Below are 24,122 nucleotides of genomic sequence, written 5' to 3'. Positions count from 1 at the left end.
GGAGAGGGAGAGCCTGGTTATTGCCCATATCCTCCTACATTCTTCCTTGCTGGCTACTACCAGCACACCATTCATGAGCATTGTTAAAACTAATTCTATAGTTGCTCTTCCTCCAGTCTGATGTCTGCTTTCTCTGCAACTGAGATTGATTGCTGGAAGTTTTCAGGCTCCTGCCTCCCCAGCACGGTTGCCAGCAGAGCTCTCCTGCTGCCCCAGCACTGCCTGGTGTGGCTGTGAACAGCTAAGGTGGGGATCCAGGAGAGGCTGCTCCCTATGCAGCAGGGACCATGTCAGCTTGCAGCAGTAGCTTCCATACTCCAGCATCCTGCACCATGCCAGTCAGGCTTCTTTCTTTGTAGAACAAAGTCGGAGCAGCAGCATCCTGGGGTGTTTGTTTGTAACTTAGGCAGTTAACAGCTGCACACAGTCATCACACCTGAGGGTTTCCTGCTTATTTATACAGTTCTGCAAGGGGTAATGTACCTGTCTTGAGTACTGGACCTGTTCCTCAAATACTGCGGGGAGGACGGATAGTAAGGAGAGGGAGAGAGCACCAGGACCTCCATGGCAGCATGTATGCAGGGACTGACTCGGGCTGCAGGCTTTGGCATGGGTAAAAGAGATGCCACACAGGCTGCAGCAGAAGGGCAGGGAGTACAGTCCCTCTCTGGGCAGGGAACTGGATCACATCTGCATGCTTCATTTTGGGGACATTCAGCCAAAGCCCCGAGACTCTTACTGATGAATGCAGGTTATCCAGTTGTATCCAAACATTTCTCATTTCTTTTTCTAAAAAAATCACAAACCAAGACACCACAGGGGGGACTGGGCTGGGGGGTATCAAATTGTTGGATTGTCAGTGTTTTGGCTGTACCTAATGTTTCAGTATTAAAGGTTTTGTTTGTTTTGATTTTGATCCTGAATGCAGGTGCTTTCAGCCTCTTGACAGTCCAGAATGCAGTTGCTCTGGCTAACACATGGAAGACCAGGTGCTGGGAGTCTGAAGGGCTTTTAGTGTTGCATAGGAGCCCATGTAGATCGGTGTTACTTAGCAAACATGAGCAGCGGCAGTCAGATGAGAAGCCTGATAGAAGCAAATGTGCTGTGAGGGTCAAGAGGGGACAACCTCACCTTGCAGTCCTGCTGAAATTCCAGTTTAACCACTGAGGTATGAAAGTTGTACAAAGATGGAAAAGCGGGAGAAGCTTAAACTCAGCTTTATTTTAGTCTCTAGAAGTAACACTGAAAAGGTATAGATTTTTAAATTACTTTGGCAATTAACACATATATTTGTGTGCTGCCTTCCAATTCCTCCCCACAGACCCAGATACTAGAAGCAGTTCCCATAGACATGAAAACCAGAAGTATTGTTAAGTATCTTCTCTGAAAGTTGGCTTGTCACATCTGAGACATGTAGTTTCCCTGTGCTAAAGCTGAGGCAGAATGAAGTGCTGAATGTTGCTTTATTTTCCCAGAAGGGCCAAGCTGGTTATTCCCCACTGCTAGCACTTCTGCAAGGCAGTGACAGGGCTAATATGCTTTCTTCTCTTGCTCAGCCTCATGACTGGCATTTTCTTGTCTTAGTTTAACTGATATTTGCATTTTTTCCAGTGGCTTTCTCAGCAGTATTCCCCAGCAGACTCTCAGGTAATCAGGTGGAACCACGTATGGTCAGTGCATTATTTTGCACTCTGCTAAGCAGCCTCGCTGGGGTGTACTGCCTGGAGCAATTGCTGGGTGAAAATCACATGTGCAGGTCTAGGAATTACAAATCAAAGACAGTTTTCTAATCATCTCTAGGCTTTTGGGTGTCACGATTTTTTTTAAGTGGTTTTCTGGGGTTTTTTAATTTATAGGGGTCACCTTAAAATTTTCTTGTGGAACAAGGAAGGAAGGCTGGAAGCATTCTCCTATGTTTGTGACTTTGGAAGATGTCATTTAGAACACCACCAGGTTCGACTACACTGTTCTGTCATGGCAAACAGTATTTTTGTGGAAGGGTACATGCTATTCCTTTAAAAACGTAGTCTGGGGGAGATGAGGAAGAGTTCTTGGCTGAAACATTTGCATGAAGCACTGAGACAGAGTAGCCAGGGAATATATTGCATGCTAATAAAGTTCCTTCTTCAGTGTGAAAAGTGCATGCTTTGTGAGTGACAGTGGGTCTTTTTTTACCTTTTGACATTCTAACTTGACCAATAATGAGGCATCCACCAGCTTGCCTTTTCAGTCCTTTCCAAAGAGCTGCCACAACTAAAGAGACTTTTCTTTTGAGAATAATCTGTGACCCAGCAAGGTTGGCTGCAATGTTTGTTTGTTTTTCTCTCTACCGCTGGTTCCTACTATTCTCTTACTCCCACATCCTATCCGAGTCTTGTTTTCAAATGCATTCTTCAGCCTTCTCCTTCCCTACCTACTGCATCCTGTGTTCTGCTTTCTGACTTCCTTCTCTTTCTTGTGGCTTTTCTTTCCAGTTCCTTTTGATTCTGGTCCCCCAGGAGCAAGGAGTGAAACATTAACAGTTGCTGAGTACAGAGTTAATCTGGCTCTTGCTAGGAGTGTAGAGTTCAGGTGAGGGCTCTGGGAGACAGCCTTTGTGTATGACATTGTGCCCCGGGGCCCTTGGCATCACTTCATTGCTGGAGTAGCAGAGAGGAATGTATATCTGTGCTCCACCTGCTGTCATCTACAATCCAACATGTAAGAGAAGAAAATTGATAAAAGTTGATTTTTGCTAAGATATGGATGTTCCAGTTACTGCAAGTTAATTGCCAGGCGTTAATTGCTCTGCTATTACCACCTGGATGTGCATCTCAGTTATAGAAAGGAAGTTGAGAAACTTCAGACGTAGGGTAAGCAAAGCAAGCGGATTTGAATTATCTCGTGTCTTTTTAGAGGATGTGGGAACTGTAGGTGCTATTACAGTGGTTTGAAAAAAATATTATTTCACAGTAAATTCAGTGTGCATACCTGCATCTTTCTAAGTCAGACTGCTTCTTTTACAATAAGGCTCTTAGATTGGTCGGGATGCATCCCTGTGTTGTCTGTACTCTTTCAATTGAGGATCACCAGCCTCATAAATCTGTGTTTAGAACACGTGCAGGAACTTCCTATATTGGTGTCAAGAGATTCTGAATATATCACAGTATAAAATAGTTATATTATTCCATGTTGCATGGCTAAGGCTGGGTAATGTATGCCTTTATTATCTTTCTGAGGAGAGACCTAATTTGGATATATGGTGAGCTTTTATATTGTATGAAAACGCAGCTTTAGAGGCCATACAGAGAAGAACACTTCCTAGATGAGGGCAGCTATAGCCAAAGGTTTGACTAGTCTGATCCTTGTGGTTCACAACATCTACTAAGTGAAATACAGAAGAAGAAACCTTTTAACATAATAGTCATTGTGCTGGAAAATTTATCTTCCTGCTAATTTCATATGCCTGTGATGCCCAGATGGTTATCAGTTGTGTGCTACTGTAATCTTCTGTCCTGCTGGTTTATTTGTAACCAGGATTGGTCTGTTTATGTGTGGCTGCATATGACAATTAGTTTAAATCTTTTACCTTATTTTACAGATTTTTCTGTATGCAAGACATAAAGAGGAATCCACTTTGTAAAACAAATTTGGTATAAATGTATTAGTGAGTAGACAATACCTGTCCTGTTGGGATATCATATACTTTTACCAACATCATCCTAACAGAGAAATAAATGTAAGGAAATTAAAACCTGATGTATTTGCTACCTGTACACGTAGAAAATTGTACTGTGTTTCAGATTTCTAGATGATTTTATGTATTTTTTTTAAACTTCTGTAATTCAAAATACTTGGTTTGGGAACACAACTGTAGTAGGTAGTTATTTCTTAAAGACTGAATAAAATTAATAAATTAATTATTAATTAATAAAAAATAAGCGAAAATAAAGGTGATTTTAAAAATAGAGAGATACACAGACATATATATACATCTTAGTCTAATGCATCTCTTCTAACTTGTTTCAGGTTGAAGAAACTTCTTGAGCAGGAGAAGATCTATCAAGCCCGGAAGGAGAAGGAGCATACAAAGAGAATCAATAAACTACGAGAAGAACTAGTCAAGCTCAAATCATTTGCACTCATGCTGGTGGATGAAAGACAAATGCATATTGAACAACTTGGTCAGCAAAGCCAGAAAATACAGGACTTAACCCAAAAACTAAAGGAAGAAGAAGAAAAGCTTAAAATTATTAGTGCAAAAACAAAAGAAGATGGACAAAAACTGATGAAATTAGAGGCAGAACTTGAACACAAAACGTCATCATTTTGTCAAGAACATGAGGAGATGACTGCTAAACTGGCTAATCAAGAGTCACAGAATAGACAACTAAGGCTCAAGCTAGTGGGGTTGACTCGCAGAATAGAGGAGCTAGAAGAAACTAACAAAAATCTTCAAAAAACTGAGGAGGAACTTCAAGAATTAAGAGATAAAATAGCCAAAGGGGAATGTGGGAACTCTAGCTTAATGGCAGAAGTGGAAAACCTCCGCAAGCGCGTGCTTGAAATGGAGGGGAAAGATGAAGAGATCACAAAAACCGAATCCCAGTGCAAAGAGCTGAAAAATAAACTGCAAGAGGAAGAGCATCATAGCAAAGAGTTGAAACTTGAAGTGGAAAAACTGCAGAAAAGAATGTCAGAATTAGAGAAGCTGGAAGAGGCTTTCAGTAAAAGCAAGTTGGAATGTACTCAGCTACACTTAAACTTGGAGAAAGAAAAAAATTTGACTAAGGATTTGATAAATGAGTTGGAAGTGGTGAAGACTCGAGTGAAGGACCTTGAGACATCTGAAAGCAAGTTGGAAAAGGCTGAAATAAGCTTAAAAGATGACCTTACGAAGCTGAAGTCGTTTACTGTAATGTTGGTTGATGAGCGAAAAAATATGATGGAAAAAATAAAACAGGAGGAAAAAAAGGTTGAGGGCCTAAACAAGAATTTTAAAGTTGAACAAGGGAAAGTTATGGATGTAACAGAGAAATTAATAGAAGAAAGTAAGAAATTTTTGAAACTGAAATCTGAAATGGAAGAAAAAGTATCTAGTTTGACAAAGGAAAGGGATGAGTTAATTGGCAAACTGAGAAGTGAAGAAGAAAAATCATCTGAATTAAGCTGTAGAGTTGACCTGTTAAAGAAAAGAATTGATGGTATGGAGGAAGTAGAAAGAGAAATTACAAGAGGTCGAACTAGGAAAGGAGCAGAGCATGGTTGTCATGAGGACAACAAGATTAAGGAACTTACCATTGAAATCGAAAGATTGAAAAAACGTCTCAAACAACTGGAAGTGGTTGAAGGAGATTTGATGAAGACTGAAGATGAGTATGATCAGCTAGAGCAGAAATTTAGGACTGAACAGGATAAAGCTAATTTTCTTTCTCAACAGTTGGAGGAGATGAAACTCCAGATTGCCAAAACGAAAGCAATAGAAAAAGGTGAAGTGGTGAGCCAGGAGGCAGAGCTGAGACACAGGTTTCGTCTAGAAGAGGCCAAAAGCAGAGATTTGAAAGCAGAAGTTCAAGCACTTAAGGAAAAAATCCATGAGCTCATGAACAAAGAAGACCAGCTTTCTCAGCTCCAAGTCGATTATTCAGTTCTACAGCAAAGGTTTGTGGAAGAGGAGAACAAAAACAAGAGCATGGGGCAGGAAGTTTTGAACCTGACAAGAGAGCTGGAGCTTTCTAAGCGTTACAGCCGTGCTCTGAGGCCCAGCATGAACGGGAGAAGAATGGTTGATGTTCCCGTGACGTCCACCGGCGTGCAGACAGATGCTCTAAGCAATGAAGCAGCAGAAGAAGAAACTCCAGCAGTGTTTATAAGGAAATCCTTCCAGGAGGAGAATCATATAATGAGCAATCTGCGACAGGTAGGTCTGAAAAAACCCATGGAACGTTCTTCAGTTCTTGAGAGATATCCTCCGGCAGCAAATGAACTTGCTATGAGGAAATCCTGGATACCATGGATGAAAAAGAGGGAAACTGGGGCTCAGACAACTCCTGATAAAGGAGCCCGAACTCACAGTAGTCCAGCACATCCCGGGGAGGTTGTCCTTTCACCAAAGCAGGGTCAACCTCTTCATATTCGGGTGACACCAGACCATGAGAACAGTACAGCAACTTTGGAGATAACCAGTCCATCTGCAGAGGAATTTTTTTCAAGTACCACTGTCATTCCTACTTTGGGAAATCAGAAGCCACGAATAACCATCATTCCCTCTCCAAATGTCATGCCACAAAAAGGAAAAGGCAGTGAAAGTCCCATGGGCCCAGATCGCTCCATGTCTCCAGTCACTATAACAACATTCTCCAGGGAAAAGTCCCCAGAGGGAGGGAGAGTACCCTTTGCTGACAGACCCGCATCGCCAATTCAGATCATGACAGTATCGACATCTGCAGCGCCGGCAGAAATCTCCGTCTCTCCTCAGTCACAAGACATGACCATGGGCAGGGCTGTCTTCAAAGTCACGCCAGAAAAGCAAACCGTCCCGACTCCAATCCGCAAGTACAATGCCAACGCCAACATTATTACAACAGAAGACAACAAAATCCACATCCACCTGGGCTCCCAGTTCAAACGTTCCCCCAGTGCCGTGCCCGACGGCGCGAGCCCTGTGATAACAGTCCGACCGGTGAACATCGCGGCAGAGAAGGAGGTGGTCACCGGTACTGTCCTTCGATCACCTCGAAGCAACCTGTCCCCACGACCTGCAGCCAGCAAGGTGACAAGTACTATCACCATCACGCCTGTTACAACATCTTCCACACGAGGAACACAGTCAGTGGTAAGCAGTGTGATATCATGGTGTGGTCTTCATGGTAGGGAGAAGGACAAACCGTAGCTAGTTTGAGACACCAGCAGGGAAAATGGGAGGGGTGAGGAGAAACTCTTGTCTTCCCTACATTTCTTCCAGGCTCAAGCTTAATTATATAATCAGAATTTTCCCAATTCATGTATTTTTGTACTGGTGTTGGATGCTGGTACACTTTTGGTATTATCTCCCAAAGCAGTTAACTTCCAGAGGAAGTCCCTTCAAAGTTATTTTCATAATGGCAAAATCCAGCAAAATTACAAGTGAGAGACAGAGGGACATCAATGATGAGCATGACAGAGCAGGAAACTGTATTTTTATTTTTTATGAGTGCAATATCTGAATTTTGAAAATATACCTCATGGATTTTTGGCTCAGCTGGCAAGTCTTTAGACTCTAATGTGCAGGGTGGCATTTCTTTGATATAATCCCATGATCCTTATATAGTTCAGTTAATATCTGCTATATTACTGAACTCCAAAATAAATAAGCAGACATGTTATCATTGCTTACAGCTTCAAGCCTCTTTAGCCAGTGAATAGTAGAGCTTTTTCTGTTCCTCTGAACTTCTGTAAGTGCTGTATTACAATAGAGCTTTGTGTAGCATTTTTTTTTTTTGCTTTCTCTTTGGGCTTCTGTGGTGGTACTCCAGCTTTTTCATAGTGAAAGACTTCTCATCTCTGTCTTTAACCATAGTGAGCAGTATTTATAGATAGTCCTCTCCCAGTTTAGTACTGGACATATGTTTTTATTACTTGAGTTGGAAATACCCTGGGAAAGAAGAATTTGACCAAAACAGAAAACCAACAGTACTGTATTAGTCCAAAAACTTACTTAGCTAGACAGAGTCTGCAACAGACGCTTAGGGGAATATTATTTTGAGTGGGTAAACACACAGTAATGTTTCCCTCAGCGTCTGTTCCCAGTTTTTGGCAATAGGTGGGTATTTCTCTCTGAACCAGAGCCTGTAGCCACATCTTTGTCTTTAATAAACCATGGCAGAGTTTTCTTCTATTTATTCTTTTAATTGCTTTTTGAACTCATTTACACTGTTGTTTCTACAACATCAGGGGGCAGTGAATTCAGCTGTGGGCTTTGGGAAAAGCTCTTTTGTTTGCTACCTTTTATGCAATACCTTCATTGGTTACAGCCTCTTTCTTGTATCTTGACAAATACTGAATAGTCATCCCCTACTCATTTGTCTGTGCTGCTCGGGAGTCAGCAGAGCCCTACAACACGCCTCGTCAGCCATCTCTTCCCAAGCTGAAATGTCGAAGTGTATTTAAGATACACTTTCACACTTCTGGAGAGAAGCTGCCATTCCCATTTAAGACTTTGGAATTAAGAAAGCTTGCATTCATCACACAGATCTGTCTGGGATTGCGCATACGCTCGCTCTCTCTTCCCACCTATATAAAGTATTGTAAATACTTTATTATACAGTGTTTCCTTACATATTAGAGGCAACTGTTCAGTTTTTAAAGTCTTGAATTAATTTACAAACTCCTTTGTCTCTCAGAAGCCTGGAAAACTTTTTTTTTAAACTTTTTTCTTTTAACTAGATGTCTGTCTCTACTGTGATGATGCAGTGAACCATGGCAGACAAAACTTCTTTTTTTTGTTTGTTTTTTTTTTTTTTTTTTTTTTTCTGGCTAAAAACTGGCTTCTTTCTTCACTTCATCCTCCCTGATTTGGAATGTAAGGAAAATAGTTCAGCCATAAGATTTACTTTATCTTATGCCTTCCTTTGGTTTTTAGTTTCCCTAGTCAGCTGAGCAGGCAACTTCGAACAAGCTCAGATATGTCTTTTCCTCCCCGGCCTCTTGGAAAGAAAAAAAAGTGTATTCACCATCTGTTTTGCAAATGACAACTTCACAAACACACTTCACTGCCCCTAGTCAGAAAACCCAAGCAGTGATCATTTACTCAGTAACCCTAGATGAAACCAACAGATACAATTTTGTGGGTTTAAGTTAATAAAATTGAACAGGACAAACTGATACACAGCTCCTTTCTTAGCTCACTGGTTTTAATTTTTGTCTTAACTCTCCTCACACAAGATGCTTTGTACAATGTATTAATGTCTTTTTTATGGCAGCCTATGGATTTGGATAGTTCCCACAGAAACAGAAAAAATGGTGTTTAGTCCTCCTTAGCTTGATTACAGTCAAACTCACTCCCAGGAAAATACTTGGCCTATCCTAGCAGACCTAGGAAATGACTGTTTTTTAATTGCAAATGGACCACAGAGACCAGAGGATATGGAGACCAAAATGAGCCTGCTTGTTAGTCTTCCCTTAGCACATTGGCCCAAATTTCTGTTCCCAGGACAGTTCATATAGTTTGCAGAAAAAATCCCACAGAATAAACCCAAGTATTCTTTGGGAAAAAACCCCAAAACAGTGGTGCCTACATCCTGTTTGATTTAGGCATTACATTTGGTTATAGGATTGCTGGTGAATGTGGATCTTTGGCTACCATCATGGGTGTCAGTCCTATAATCACTTAATCCCTGTGCTCCCCACCTCCTACAAGCCCGGCACTGAGTGCCAGCTGTTTATGCTGCCAGGGTACACAGTGACTCCAGTGCCATGCAAATCTGCAGGGAGCAGAGGGAATCCCGGCTGCGGCAGAGCCAGCACGGTGGCACCGCACCAACCATGCAGGGCATCCTGTCACCACGGCACGAGGGCCCAGCTGAGAAGCTGCTGGGTGCCAGAGCGAAGGGGACAAGTGTTTGTGCGGCTGTAAGGCCACTTGCAATTGGACAGCACTTAGTTTGAGATTGGCATCTAAATGTAGCTCTGTAGGTGTCCCATGTCTGCTCTAAGCTGCTGCTGGAGCTCCTGGAGGTGCAGAGGGCAGCTCACCTGCCTACGCAGAGGCGTTGTGCTGCTGGCTGTGTGCCTGTGGCAGCTGAGACGTGTGGGAGGCTGGGAGGGATAAATGACCCATACCTTTCTGCAGTGGCAGCTGATGGGACACCTCAGATGGCACGAGATGCCTCAGTGTGGGCAACCGAGTCAGTCTGTAGTCTGTGTGCTCCCCATGGCAGCACTGAGGCCTGTGTGCTGGCCTGTGGTGACTGGGGGGTGATGCAGCTGAGACAGGGCTAGCTTCTGTGTGAGCTGAATTGCCCACTGGCTCCTCTGACTATATTGCTGAGATCTCAAATCCCAGCCTTTCAGGATAAAGTTACCTAAACATATTTTATTTTAGTGCCATTTTCAGTGCTATCTACTATCCAACTGCTTATCAGAAGTTTTAGGTCTCCTTGGGTCATCTGTCTTGTCTACCAGCCCTGTACATTGCTTGAGTAGCCCAGGGCATTTCAAATTGCACAAGGTGTCTGTTGGTCACTGAACACCACAATTTCTGTCCAGGGCAAGTTGGGGCCTGATCAGGTTGAGAACAAATGCTAAAAAAGCACTTTTTAACTTAAAATATTCCAGAAGCCAGTGTGTGCATGAAAGCAGTCTTTTTGTGTGTCAATAAAATGCACCAAGCAGCATCTGTTACAAACTACTCAAACATGCTACGTGTTCTGTATGTTCAGATTGCTTTTTTCCTTTAATGAGACTGCCTAACCTTTCTGCAACTTCACAGGTTAATACACCTGTGTCTGCAGTGAGAGCTGATTATGACTGCACCATAGCAGATGCCTGTGTTCATCTCGCTCCCAGTAATGTCTTGTGTGACCTCACTGGGTCCCTGTTCCAGCACCATGTCTTGCCTTGCCAGCTCAGATCCAGCTTGCATCACCCAGTGTCTCTCAGGGCAGCATCTTGGGCACCCCATTCCAGCTGTGTAAGGGTTAGTTTCTGGTTGGAGCCACATTCCTGGACCAACCAGAAGACAGCAGCCTACAGACAAACAGCTGGAAGGAATGATGGAGAGACAGGCAGTCGTGTGTGTTCTCTGCACAGATGCTACAGGCGTGGGCTGGATGTGTTCTCTGCTTGCTGCCCCTTCCCGCGCCCAAGGGGACAGCCGGCTGGGGAGGCACCTTTGTGCCATCTCACTTGGCAAACACAAAATGCTTTTGCAGCTGCCTGGGAAGTAGGCATTAGCTTCCATCAACACGTTAGTAGCTGGAATGAAGGCAACTAAGAAATTTAAAGCAAGTTAGAGTTCTTTTCAAAGTGCTTTTGAGTGATTTAGGCTTGAAATGAGTAACTTGAAAGAGCCCAAATCCTTAGTTAATAATTTACATGTGAATAAAGCTGAAGAAATGCCTGAGATTCCAGCTACTCCATTTGATTGCCTCATGTTTACTCACTGTGGGACTCTTTCAGGGAGTACAAGATGTTTGTCATTTGGGTTCCCTGGGATGTTGACATATTTTCCAAGGCTGATGGAATGCATTTGCATGTTTTGCCCTACAGAATTGTATGGGCCTAACTTGTTTTGACATCTACATGTGAGTTCCATATTAGCCTTTAGAGTGCTATTGTAAATGTTGCTTTTAGTTATTGAGAATGGCTTCCTTCCTGTCAGGCAGACAGCATTCAAGTTTTCCAATTGTGATTTTTTTTGAGTGTACACATGGGGTTTTGAACCGTTCTTAGAAGATTAAGGAATGGTTTTCCTTTGCATGCTCAGGATGCAGACAGAAAGCTCTGATGCCACTGGCTAAAAAACATCAAGAGCATTTTTAAGTAAATGTACAAATGCATGTTGCAGCTGACATGAACCCCCAGTCCTATCTATTTCACCAGTTTAGTTTTACTTTGCTTATATATCATAAGTTGCAGAGTTTAGTCATTTAGCAGATGCGTGTAGCTAGGATTTCAGGATTTTTGGAGAATTGTTCTTTTTTGTCAGATCAGAGTCTTAATCCATAATGTGAAGAGAAATGTCAGTCATATAGGAAATTCAGCCGAGACACTGAAGTTGTCACCATTATCATTTGTTTCTGTATTGCACACTGCAGGAGATAAAGCCCATTTTCCTTCCAGAATTGTCATGTTCATAAGTATTTTCTTTAAGTCATGGTTTATATGGGATAGCTCCAGATTTGACCTTGAAGAGTATGCAGATCATTATCTGTCCAAAGCTATGGGATAGCTTTGGATACTCATTGGATATTCATTTGGATACTCATTCCATTGGGATACATGGGATAGCTTTGGCCTGGTCTCCAGCTGGGGCTTCAGAAGGACACAGCAGCTGTGTTGGGTCTGCCAGCCCCAAGCAAACCACTTAGGCTGCTCTTTTTTTAAAAAAAATTCTGAATTACTCAAACTTGAGGATAAGTGTGCTTGCTAGGCTGTTGTTCAGGGCAGAAAACTGGTAGAGATAGTAAAATGGCCATGTCCACACTGCCTTGAGGTATCCTTGGAAGTCTGGGTTAACAGCTTCACCCTCACCAGAGTTTCTCAAGCTGTGATTTGTGCTTGGACTGGGAAAGCCCTTTCCCACATCCCTCCTGCCACAGCCACAGGAAAAGGAAATCCAGATCTTTTCTTTGTCTCTTTCTCTCCCAACCCCCAGCTCTTCCCAGTGCAGAAATAAGTGGCCCCAGCCATTTTACTTCCCATTTTACTTTGGGAAGTAAAATTCAGTTTTATTTACAATGCTGAGTATGATCACTCATACATATTTTAGGAGCCCCAGCTCCTAAAATTTGGCAGTTACCCTGGGTTCATCATTAGCCTCACCTGACTATGCTGTTCTGAAACCCGTGCTAGCGTCTATACACGATGCTAATACTTTACCTGTCCTGACAGCTAAGCCAATGTTGTAGTAGCCTCTAAGGCCGTCCTGAACTGTGTCATGCTGTAGAATGGGAGGTTTGCACAAATTCCCTTCCTTAGGATATCTTGATTCAAAACCCTGGTTCTCACCTCTGGGAAACTCTTTGATTGCAACTGTGCCTTTGGCCCTACTCTAGCAGTATGGCCACATTCCAAGTGTGAATATTACTTTGCTAATAGACATGATTTGGGATATTGTTGTTTGAGAGGTAAATGAAGAGCCAAAGAAAAGTATAAGATGAGCATGTATGAGAAAAAGTCCTTAATTCACTGCATTTTTCTCTGCTCTTTGTTTTGCAGACAGGACAGGATGGGTCATCCCCGAGACCTACACCCACCCGCATTCCTGTCTCAAAAGGTATGAAAGCAGGAAAGCCAGTAGTGGCAGCCCCAGGAGCAGGAAATGTGACAAAATTCGAGCCTCGTGCTGAGACTCAGTCTATGAAAATAGAACTGAAGAAATCTTCAGCCAGCAGCTCTGCCTCCCTGGGCGGGGGTCAGGGCTGATGGCAGTGGCTCAGGGGGTACGTTCTGCAGGTGTTACTGCTGCCATGGAAGTCAGCTACCCTGTCCGTGTAGTTGTTCACGTTTGCCTGTACTAACAAAGTCCTGCAGCTGTCACTTAACAACAAACTAATAAGTGTGTGCACTGACTACTTAAATAACAAAATCCTTTTGTTTTCTTACTCAAGTTTTAAAAAAAATAAAGGTGTCAAAAAGGCAATTTTGTGCCAGAAAGGTTTTCAGTCTAGGAGGGGAGAATGGGTAACTTAAATAGGTTATTAATTATTGGGAATTCTTAATGATAGACTGGGTCACTTTTTAGTAGATCAAAGGAGGTTTTGTCACTTTAACTAGATTGTTTTCCACCTTTCCTGCTGCATGGTCTACTTTCCTTCCTGTTGTAATCACATTACTGAAATGCCACATGGCCTAGGGAAGCAATGCCAAAAGACTTGCCTGCACACTTGAGGTCCTGTTTAATGAAAGCCAGTACCTCGTGTGTGGGAGGGGAAGAGAGGAAGCATGGGCACCATGTGGCCTCTCTAGGAGCCTCCCATGAAAATCACCATTTCTCAGCGGTGAGCTGCTTTCTCAAGATAGTTACTAAATTCAGGGGCATAGGGATGTTGCACAATGTTTGGCAGCAATTTAATTCCTCCAGAGAGAGTCAACACTTGTAGACAACACTTAGAACCAGGTCTCTTACACACACTGGAATACTGCTAGCTCAGGGCTCAGATGAAGGCTTATGAGCCAGAAGGTGTTTAGTCTTCAGCAAAAGCTTGAGAAACACTCTCTGGTAAAAATCAATACAATTCATTTGTGCCTGCTCCAAAGACCACTAATGGCTATGAAGCAACTCATTCCATTGACCTGACTAGGTTTTCAGTTTTCCTGGTTGGGTCTTACATTTAAACCTTACTTCCCACGCATCCTTACATCTTGGAGGGTAAGTCAGCACAGCCTGCTGGTGGCAGGAATTGCTACCTAAAGACACAGCTCAGGTACAGACAATGAAAGAGAAAGGCTTTGGTAAGGAAATTACCCTCACTTTTCAGTTGTTTAAAATATTTTGTCATAAAATGAAGACTGCCTTACAATACCATGGTGATTCATAATTTTTCCTTCCCTCTTTGTGATTTCCTCATCTGTATGTTTGCATTTTTTAAGCATGTTTTAATGAATTTTTCCAGCATGGAAAAAGTGTGGATGCTGATGATTGTTATGATTGTTTATTTAATAACAGTAGAGTTATTAAAGCACATTTCCATTAAGCGATCGATTTTCACAGAAGAAAGTCACCACCAAAAGAAATGAAGCTGAGGAGACCAATAAATGATGGGTTTAACGTTATATAATGCTTCAGCCACCTCAGCAAGCTGTGAAGGGCCCAGTGGTCAAAACAGAGAGCAAGGTGGGAAGACCACCAATAAATTATAAATAAAATTCACAGAAAGGAAAATGCACTGGTGGGTGAAATACGAAATTTGGTCTGAGAGAAGGTATTTGATGGAAGAACTCTGTCACCAAAGGTCAACAATATTGTATTCAATCCAAGCAATGTTTAGTTTTCCATCTGCTTTGCATTGCTTTCTAATTTCACATCCAGATATGACAATTATCCCATTGTAAAGCTGGCATTTTATTGTTCACATGAAGGGCATTTTTTCTGTGCCACATAAAAAAGTAGTTTTTGGTTTTTTACATGTGTAGCACCTGAAATGCTTGTTAATTTTAAGGTTCTAGTTCCTATGACATCCAAAAATCAGATTAGTATTAGTAGCATTTTTTCATAACTCCTATTCGCAGTACTTCAGATAAAACTTGAAAACTGGAATTAGCAAGCAATGTGAGTTAATATGTTAGAAATACATCGGATCCTCTCAAGGAATTCTTATCACTTAAAAGCCTCAGTATGTCAATAAATTGTTGCTGAGATCTTACTGTTCTTTTTGTAACAGAATTTTTAACAGATATTTAAAGAAAAAAAAGGGGTTTTTTCTGGATATTCACTCTAAATACTGTTACTGAAGGAAGTTGTAAGGTCAAAGCAGTCAAACAATATTGCAAATATGACCAAGCTAATGTAGCTTGATACAGCTGCCTTAAGCCTTCCTTGTGTCAAAGAAACTTAGGTCCTTAGTTAACTGTTGCCATATTCAATGTTCTATGTGTGCCTGTGGTTGAAAATTTTGGTTTTGTTTTAGGTCTAAGAAACTAATTCACCTGAAGAAACAAGCCAGCCTCACAGTACCTGAAATCTAGAGCACACAAACTGGCACAGCTAGAGCCAGAATTGCAGGCACAGGCTGGGAGTTGCTCCTGTAGGGTCAGTACGATTTGATGAGACAGACTTCAGAAATTCCAGAGAGGTCAGACTTAGGATCCTGTTATTTTTCCCCAGGGGCTGCACAACAAAAATGTGTCTAAAGAAAAATGAAGTTTAAAGAGTTGGAATCAGGCATCTGGTTAAACTATTAGCTAAAATGAGGTATTTTGTTATACTGAAAACTTTTGACATCTGTTTTAATTGACATAATATTCTCGTTTCCTGAAGGTAGAAGAAGGGTAAGATGAAAAGAAAGCCTATAGTTCAGAAGTCTTAAAAGTTCAAGCCTAACTATTTGTATTACACTGAAATTACCTCTGAAGACAGTTATGTTTAATGACTACAGTAAGACACTCTATTCAGTAGGTCAGCTCCAAAAGGCAATTTAAACAACCAAATCTAAAAACAATGCCGAAGCCCAAGAGGCATCCTGAAGATCTTCCTGCTGTTCTTCCACAGACCTTATCTAGTCAGTGTTTCTATTATGACTTAAATGTAGCACTGCAGCTGCTGTACCTCACTGAGATCCATAATGCAGGTATTCTTGTATTTCCTCTGAGGCTTTTAAGACAGAATTTCATGGTCACTTAAAGTCAGGATATAACTCCACAATGGACTGCAAAGCTCTAGTCCTGTCTTTGTCACCTCCAGCCAAGAAAGTACTCACTGACTATGTAGTTGTCCTTTGAGCTGGCACAAGTATTTGAATTTAACTGGGGAACTGATCTGAATGAAAAGGAATCTGGCAAAAAAGCGTAAAGGCTGGCTTTAACATAACTTAGTGCCAGGCTCACAGGCCAGAAAAAGAAAGAAGGAGGGCACAGGAAACCAGTTGGTGTTTTAAAATGACTGTAGGATCATGAATGCCTTCTAGTAGATCAAATACCACACAAATGCAGGGGTAGTGCTGCTTATTTTCAAAAGCTTTTGATTGAAACCTTTTTTCAAAGGTAGGAGACAGTATCTGAGGAGACTCAAACCCACATCAGCTGCAGGCAGGTTCACTAGTGGCACTGACAGCTGAGGAAGAAGGTGGCATTCTCATTCCCTCCTGGAAAGGCTGTGCCGTTCTGCATGGAATGCTTCAGTATTCACTGAGTAGAAACAAGGGAGTGGTTGAGGGGTGAGGATATTGAACTAGGAGGGAGCCCCCACAGATCTGTGTCCCTGTTCCAAAGGCTGCCTTTAAGCCTGGCCCTGTTGAAAAGGAGGCTTATAAGATGAAGTGTCTGTGTTCATCCATCCTTCCATCTCTCCTTCCCTAATGAATAACACTGAACAACCAACCAATTTCATGCAAACCCAGCAGAGCAATAGAGATCTCCAGAATAAGAAGTTTTTCCAGTTTAATGAAAAGGACTGCAGAGAAGAGGAGCAGGACCTTAGCAGTGCCTCACTGTGTGGAAGAGTAGGGCATGAGCTCACCTTCATACAGCATCAAAGAATGAACACAAGAGTGATGTCACAAATGCCACAAGGACAAGCTTTGTTCAGACCTCAGATTTTACTAGGCACCAAAGAATCAATCTCTGACACATCCAAAGGATAATATTAGGGCTTTTGTGTATTCTACATTACTGGATTATAATGCGTAATAAACGAAGCCTTCCTAAATGATCATTTGGAATCACTCATCCTTATGCTTTCTCTCTCTTAACTTTTCTGTCATTTTGTTTGGGTTTTTTGTAATGAAGCAGAACAATTTCAGTAGCAAAATAATGCCCTCAGAATCATGATAGGAACTAAGATGACTGAGTAATCTTTGCACTTTTAGTCATATTCAGTGTCAGCTGGAGAGAAGCCCTGTGTTGCCTGATCACGTGGCCATGCAAGCAGTTTTGATAACTCAGGCCTAGCAGTAGTAATATATGGCTTAGCACCAGTAGAAAGGTGGAGAGGGGAAAGAGCAGGCAAAATGCCAGCCCGTTCATGAGCAGCACACATGGATTGAGAAGGTGCACCCTCAGTTCTCCAGATGATGTCTCTAATTTTAAGTCTAGTTCCTAGCAAGTTTTCTACTGTGTTCCCTGAGTTACATCCCATCTTACTGCTACATAGGGGTATTGCTAATGTAGTCATTAGTAGATCAATACATTTGAGTAAGTGTGACTGAAAAAGGAGCACAGAGCTTCAACTGTAATGCCTAGAGATTTCTCTCAGAATAGTAAACATCCTAAGCAAATGGTAGAAGAAAAACAGAGATTTTGATTAACTTTACTCACCTTTTTTCCTTTTGTGACACCCATTAGTGTGATTTTTCAAAAACCAAACTTTGTGACTCTTTGTAATATGCCCATGGAGAACACGTCACTGTATTTAAACCTCAAATCACTTACAGCACATATTAATTACCACTATGGGAGTAATCTCTGAAGCCACATTAATATGTTGATCCATGCCAACAGGATACCAAGTCATATGCCACAGCTTGAAATATGCCATATAGATTCTAAAATATGCTCAATATTTACATGAATATTCAGTAATTTTGATCAAATGAGGAACAGCAGGTCTTTAAATAGAGTAAGCTGCTGTCCAGCTGGCTTTTAGGTACTTGGCATAAGCTGCAACAGTCAGGACAATTTTCAGACCAATTATATGTTCCCATCACACATCAGTGGCCAATTTCATTGACTTGCTTTGTAACACATAGTTTGCTGGCAGGAGTTTTTGTGAGCTCATCTTTTGAACTTGCTTTCATTTAGGGGAATGGTTTTCTCCCCTGTGTCAGTGTGAGTTATCCTCTTCTTATTTTGCTTGAGCTCTTTTGGGCAAAATTATATGCAATATTTCTCATTATAGATATTAACTTCACTTTGAATCTTACTCCCTACACATTGCTTTTACCATGGCTTTTTTTCCTTAAAATGTAACCAGGGTTAACTACTGTCAGGTGCAGAGCTATCAGCTCTGAGGGTATGAAACACTCAGGTGTGAATGGTTCTTTAAACAAAAAAACCTCTCCTTGGGATTTTAAAAACAGAAATACTGATGGATGATTCTCTTCTGTTGCTTGGGTGTGCATTGTCTGTGGTACATTTATTTTTGTATTATCTGGTGATACTTGTATATATTGTAAGGAGAAATTAAACTTTATATGTTAAAATGTCACTTGATGTGTTTCATTATATAACTGGTATCCTGATATGTTTCCTCAAGAAGTTCTGCTTTACATTGGTAGGACTTGAAAGCACAATTAGCTGTTTTACATTAACTTCATTTTCTTTTTTTGTCATTAAAATAAATTGTTTTGTTTAAGCGAATACTTAACTCCTTGAAATATTCCAATCTGGAACCCTAGAAAAAATTTATTTAATCATATCCTTTAAATATAATCACATTCCTATAGAGGGTGACCCAAAAGAACTGACAAAATCAGCCCTGCTCTTAATTTTAGCTTAGTAACTATTCAGACACCTCTTTTCGTAAGTACATGTGTGTACCTAATATACATATTCATACATACAAATCAGTATGTAAGGATTTCAAATAGGAACAACTGAGACAAACTTAGAGTGTGTGTCCTCTAGGTGTGTGAGAAATGAATGAAAGATAAATATCAGTAGAAATTATTTGATTTAAAAAAAAAAATTTTCTCCTACTCTTTTCTGCACAGCTACTGTTTAGGTCTGTAGGAGAAAGGTGTCTGATTCAGACATCAACTGTAGTTTTGCTGTTTATTGAGTGACTGAGCCTTAACAAAGAGCATGATGTTTTTCTGCTGCCCATTTTTTTAGAATTTTGTGTCCTTATGAAATGTGCACAGTGAATATTAATTTTTTTCCTTAAAAATAATATTTTTGATATTAAGAAAATAATTTGTAAATGTAGCTTTTAACATCATATTTCACAAGAGCTTCAAGTTAGAACAGCACAGTTAGAACAGTAAGGTAAAATCATGTAATAGTTTGTGGTTCTTTCACATTCACTGCTCAAATATGGTGGAACTGGTGTACATTTCTTGTTGAAAATATTTTGTTATTGATACATTTTATGGAAAAGAAATACTTTTAAATCGGGAAATTCTATTATTTCATTTGCCTTAAGGTATTTTATTGGACGTTGCCTCAGCCCTGCTCTTACTTCACCACATATGAAAAGCAGCACTGGGATCTGCCATCTAGTGGCAAAGTTCTGGCAGTAAGAGTACATGGAAAACATTTTCATTTTTCTTTCTTAGAATATAACTTCATTAAACACATTGCAAATATTAGTTAGGAAGCAGATAAAGATACACAAAAGTAGAAGGCAAAAATTATATCAATACTGTCATTTCTTGGGTCCTGTAAATTTTGAAAAATCTTCTGGCTATTGAGAAAGGAGGGTAACAAAAGTAATTTCAATAAAGATGAATATTTTTGAAAATGTATAACTGTATGCTTGAATTAGTATTGGTACAGTCACATTATTTGAAATGCATAAAATACACCTTTTTGGAGAAAAATGTTAATTGACAGTTAAATTGTTATATTAAAAAAGTTGCCTTTAAGAGCTGAATATATAGGCAGAAGAACAGAAGACCAGGCCATTAGTACTTCAGTAGATTAATCAGGGCCAGGGACCTCTGATACTACACAGGACAAAATTAAATCCAGCCTTTTAAAGAAAATGCCAACACATAGTTTTGCATGCCATGGCTGAAATTTATCCCCATTAAAGTCAGTAGCAAAATTCACGACGACTTGCTGAATAAACACAGCATAGGTTTATAAACCAAGTTTAAATTAAAAAAATGAAAAATGACCCCATAGTTCTTCCTCATCCCTATTTATGAATTGCCACCAGATTTGTGATGAAGTTGCTTAGACAATACACTAGACGCCCAACTCCAAGTCTTTCTCTACCTAGTTTGGATGTGGAACTGGAACTTTGGTGTCCTTCTGCTTTAATCCATTCAACTGTATTACTCCTTTTTCCCTACGGACAACCAAATGATGCTCTTGACATTGAAGTGGAAGCCAAGGCCTTCTGAGCCCTTGACAGCTACTAATTTAGTTTCCCCTTGTAGCATTAGCCAGGACACTTTTATCAAGCAGTGATGTGAGAGTGAGTTTGTGAGACTTTTTTAGAAAAATGCCTTGCACTGCCATTGTAATTGTTCTTCTTTAAAGTAAGCTGCACTGCATTTGTAGTTTCATAAACCCGAATGTTTTGCTCTCTTTTCTTTTAGAGAGTGTCATCATTCACCAGTTACGCGTGAACTCTAGATGAGTTACCGCCCGCTAGAGCTCTCTGTGTGCGCTACCCTCCATGCCTGTGGATGGATCACTGTAGAAGCTCTCTGCCGCCAACACCAGGGTCACTTGTGCTACTGATTATTTGTGGAAGTATTAGTGCTTCCCTTAGGTTTTACATATATTTTTTTTTCTTTAAAAACCAATGGCCTTGCTGGTATTTTAAAAGTATCTAATCAGAGGGAGAGCAGCAGTCTTTCTGCCAGCTGAATTTCACTCTTAATTGCAAAGCCTGAGGCACGTGCTTGATTTTGTTTGATATTTGCCATATAATTTATTTTTATAATACACTTTGTAAAGTAGCTGTGCCAAAGTTGCAATTCCTGTTGCTTATGACACATTTATTTGTAGAATACACTGTCAAATTTGCAATTTGATATTTTTGTAATAGAGAGTATGTGAAGAAAGAAAAATGTAACTTCAGCAATGTTTTCTGTTTAAATGGAAAAGTATTCAGTATATTTTTTTGCCACCATGAGATTCTGTGAGACTAAATACTCTGAAGACTGCTGTATGGAATTTGTTGCAGAATATTTCTTGCACTGTGTGAGGGTTTGGCATAAAATTAAGTATTAAAGTCCAATGCCTTGAAATACAACCAAATTTACTCATTTTAAACTATGTAAGTCAGTTTTTAAAGCTGTGATTTTTTTTCTATATAAAATATGTTTTTACTTCTGCCTGTACCAAAAAAGTTGATTTTCATTACACTGTAACTAATAAATTTTCACAACTATGCAACTGTAACCAGGTGTTTGCATTTAAACTCCAGTTTCTTCAAGGTTGGCAGTGCTCATCTATGTATCTGTTTATGGGGACAGAATACGGGTTTGGAAGTTCCCTTTTTTGACTGTGTCTCATACTGTGACTGGTGTCACAGTGACGTACAGGGTGAAACTGATTCATAGAATCATAGAACAGTTTGGGTTGGAAGGCCCTTAAAGATGATGTAGTTCCAATCCCCCGTCCATGGGCAGGGACGCCTTCCACTAGATCAGGTTTCTCAAAGCCCCATCCAACCTGGCCTTGAACATTTCCAGGAAAGCTGTTCAACAGCTTCTCTGGGCATGTTTTGTTCCAGTGTCTCATCACCCTCAAAGTGAAAAACTTCTTCCTAGTATCTAATCTAAACCTATTGTCTTTCAGTTTGAAACCATTCCTCCTTGTCCTGTCACTACATGCCCATGCAAATCTCTCCATCTTTCTTGTAGGCTCAGAAGATACAGAGATGGATCAATCACCAAGCCCTTAATGACTTAACTGTTTCTAACCTTGTGCTTTCACAGCACAGATATTTGACTGGTACTGTCAGAATCTTTAATCCTGGACTAGCACCTGCACTAGACACCAGGCACTCTCCACACACTGAAGAGCCCCTCTTACACTGGCTGTAGCTTCTCAAATAGCATCCAGAGAGTTCTGTGGCAGCTGTATTTAGGATGATTTTTGAATGAATAATAAATAAAGCTACATGCAATCCAGGAAGGGTCTTTTCTTCTTTTACGTTTCATAACCAATGATTTTTATTCTAAGTCATTGGCACATACCCAAAATACTGCAGATTTTTAACTGCAGAAGCTACTGGGAGAAATTACTTTTTTGGAAAGGAAAAGTGTTGCTTGCAGGAGATGTGCTGTGAGATGCCAGAAAGACTGCAATAATGCAGCATCCCACTGGGATGGTTAGGTTGGTCCATCTTTGGAGCTGGAATATCACACTGCTGTGTAGTCAATCAGGTCTTCATGGGAGCCACGGGAGCCGTTTTTCCTTTTACATCTGAGTTCTGCAGCAAATGCTGACACTCTAAAGAAGCAGGATATTCTGGCACCTGTATAAAGTTTTGTGGAGCTGATCTCCATTGTGAAGAGTTTATTAATACAGCCATACTGAGGAATCAAAATTAAGTGCTGCTTATCCTGGCAGAAGAGTAATTTCATTGGTATAGCTTATACTTAGCTGGTAGACCAAACTTTTATGTTTTAAAAGGAGTGGTTTGTTTTTTTTGTACAACAGACAGTATATGCCAATAACATAGCTGTGTCTGTAGATCATATTTTAGTGCAAGCTGAGAAAAATTCCAGCTTTTAGAGAGCAATACAGCTGAGGTGAATAAAGTTTAGTGTGTGCCACATTTCAGTTTACTGTGCGGCAGAATGAACATTGTAGTGACCCAGATCTTCTATTTTCAAAACATTACTTGGGAATTGAAACCTATCCATGTTAAGATCTACACTAAGCTCAGCTGGACTGAAATTCCTGGCTATTTGAAAGTGATGATGACATGCCTGAAATAAACTTCAGCTTTTAAATATGAGTAGAATACAAGTAAAATGGTATTCCAAAATTGAGCCTAGATTTAAAAGGTCCCAGTTGAAGTAGAAAATATTTTTCCTTGTCTAAATTTTAATATAAAGCCAATTCATTATGAGTGTAAGTTTATGATTCATACACAAATACATAAACATTTATGATTTTGCACTTACATTAAGTTTTAAAGCTTCCCAAAATAAAGCTTTGTTTAAAGCATACATAGAATCATGGTGTATTGAAATAATTTGTATTTTAAAATATTTTTGATGAACTGCAACACTTTGGAGTAGGAGACCGCTGATTTCATCTTGCATTTATGTTCCTAATCAATTTTTTACATTAGCTAACTTGGATATGAATCTAAGATAAATATGTAAAAAAGTGCATTAGCCACATAATTAGCCTGTACTTTGGGGTCACTCAGGAAGAAATCTATTAATATAGACTAAAGATGTGATTAACTTCTTCAAGTAATGTAGTTTTAAAAGAGGTAATTGGGAAGAGCTTTCACATTAAGATAATGTGAAATACAGATTTTATATATATATATATGCTATAGATATCAGAAGTTTTTAAGCAATAAAAAACCAGTGAAATATCTATTTTTCCCTTAGAGATCTTTTACTGTCCAAAGAGGACTGAAAGACCTGTGTAGTATAATTGTAGTGATAAAATATAAAGTCTCAATCCATGAAAAAATCTCAAATACTTAGATTTCTAGAGATAAACTCTACAGCCTGTGAGATTTCTTTTTGTCTTGTTGTGAAACATAATTAAGACAAATTTAACACACTCTTTCTTGCCACTCATCTCACACCTGAGAGCGTCAGCCCCTAGCTTCCCAATATTGCCCCTTGATTATCCTGCTGCCAGGGAAATTTCTTGCCATCTCTCACCACAGGTTTACCCTTGGGATCCCAGGCTGCATCTGTCTAGATTCTCTGTGATGCTGTGAGAATAAAAGTTACTATAGCTGAAGGTAATAAGTGCAAACAGAAGACAATAAAGGAAAGGGTGGTACTAGAGACAACGGGCTTATTTAGGGGGAAGGGCAGCAAAAGTTGGGGTCCACAAGATAGTGGAAAAGATAAATTAGGAAAGAAAAATAGTTTTAGCACAGATGCCAAAAGGAATATGATTAACTTTTG

At 40.2% G+C, this 24,122-nt stretch overlaps 1 protein-coding gene across 15 annotated transcripts in view; it reads left to right on the top strand.

Annotated features, from left to right (window-relative positions):
- FILIP1 (filamin A interacting protein 1) overlaps positions 1–21,411 on the top strand; it is a 101,945-nt gene extending 80,534 nt beyond the window's left edge. For 7 of the 15 annotated variants that reach the window (XM_064412444.1, XM_064412440.1, XM_064412442.1 and 4 more), the window contains 3 exons: positions 4,009–6,814; positions 12,898–13,121; positions 20,601–21,411. In XM_064412444.1, coding sequence (XP_064268514.1) covers positions 4,009–6,814; positions 12,898–13,104 — 3,013 coding nt within the window. In that variant the 3' untranslated portion in view covers positions 13,105–13,121; positions 20,601–21,411. The other 8 variants (XM_064412453.1, XM_064412450.1, XM_064412447.1 and 5 more) reach the window with 8 other exon arrangements.
- The last annotated feature ends 2,711 nt before the right edge of the window (positions 21,412–24,122 follow it).

The sequence above is a fragment of the Passer domesticus genome, chromosome 3 (genome assembly GCF_036417665.1).
Source record: "Passer domesticus isolate bPasDom1 chromosome 3, bPasDom1.hap1, whole genome shotgun sequence".
NCBI lineage: Eukaryota > Metazoa > Chordata > Aves > Passeriformes > Passeridae > Passer > Passer domesticus.
This window is presented reverse-complemented; position numbering and strand designations above follow the sequence as displayed.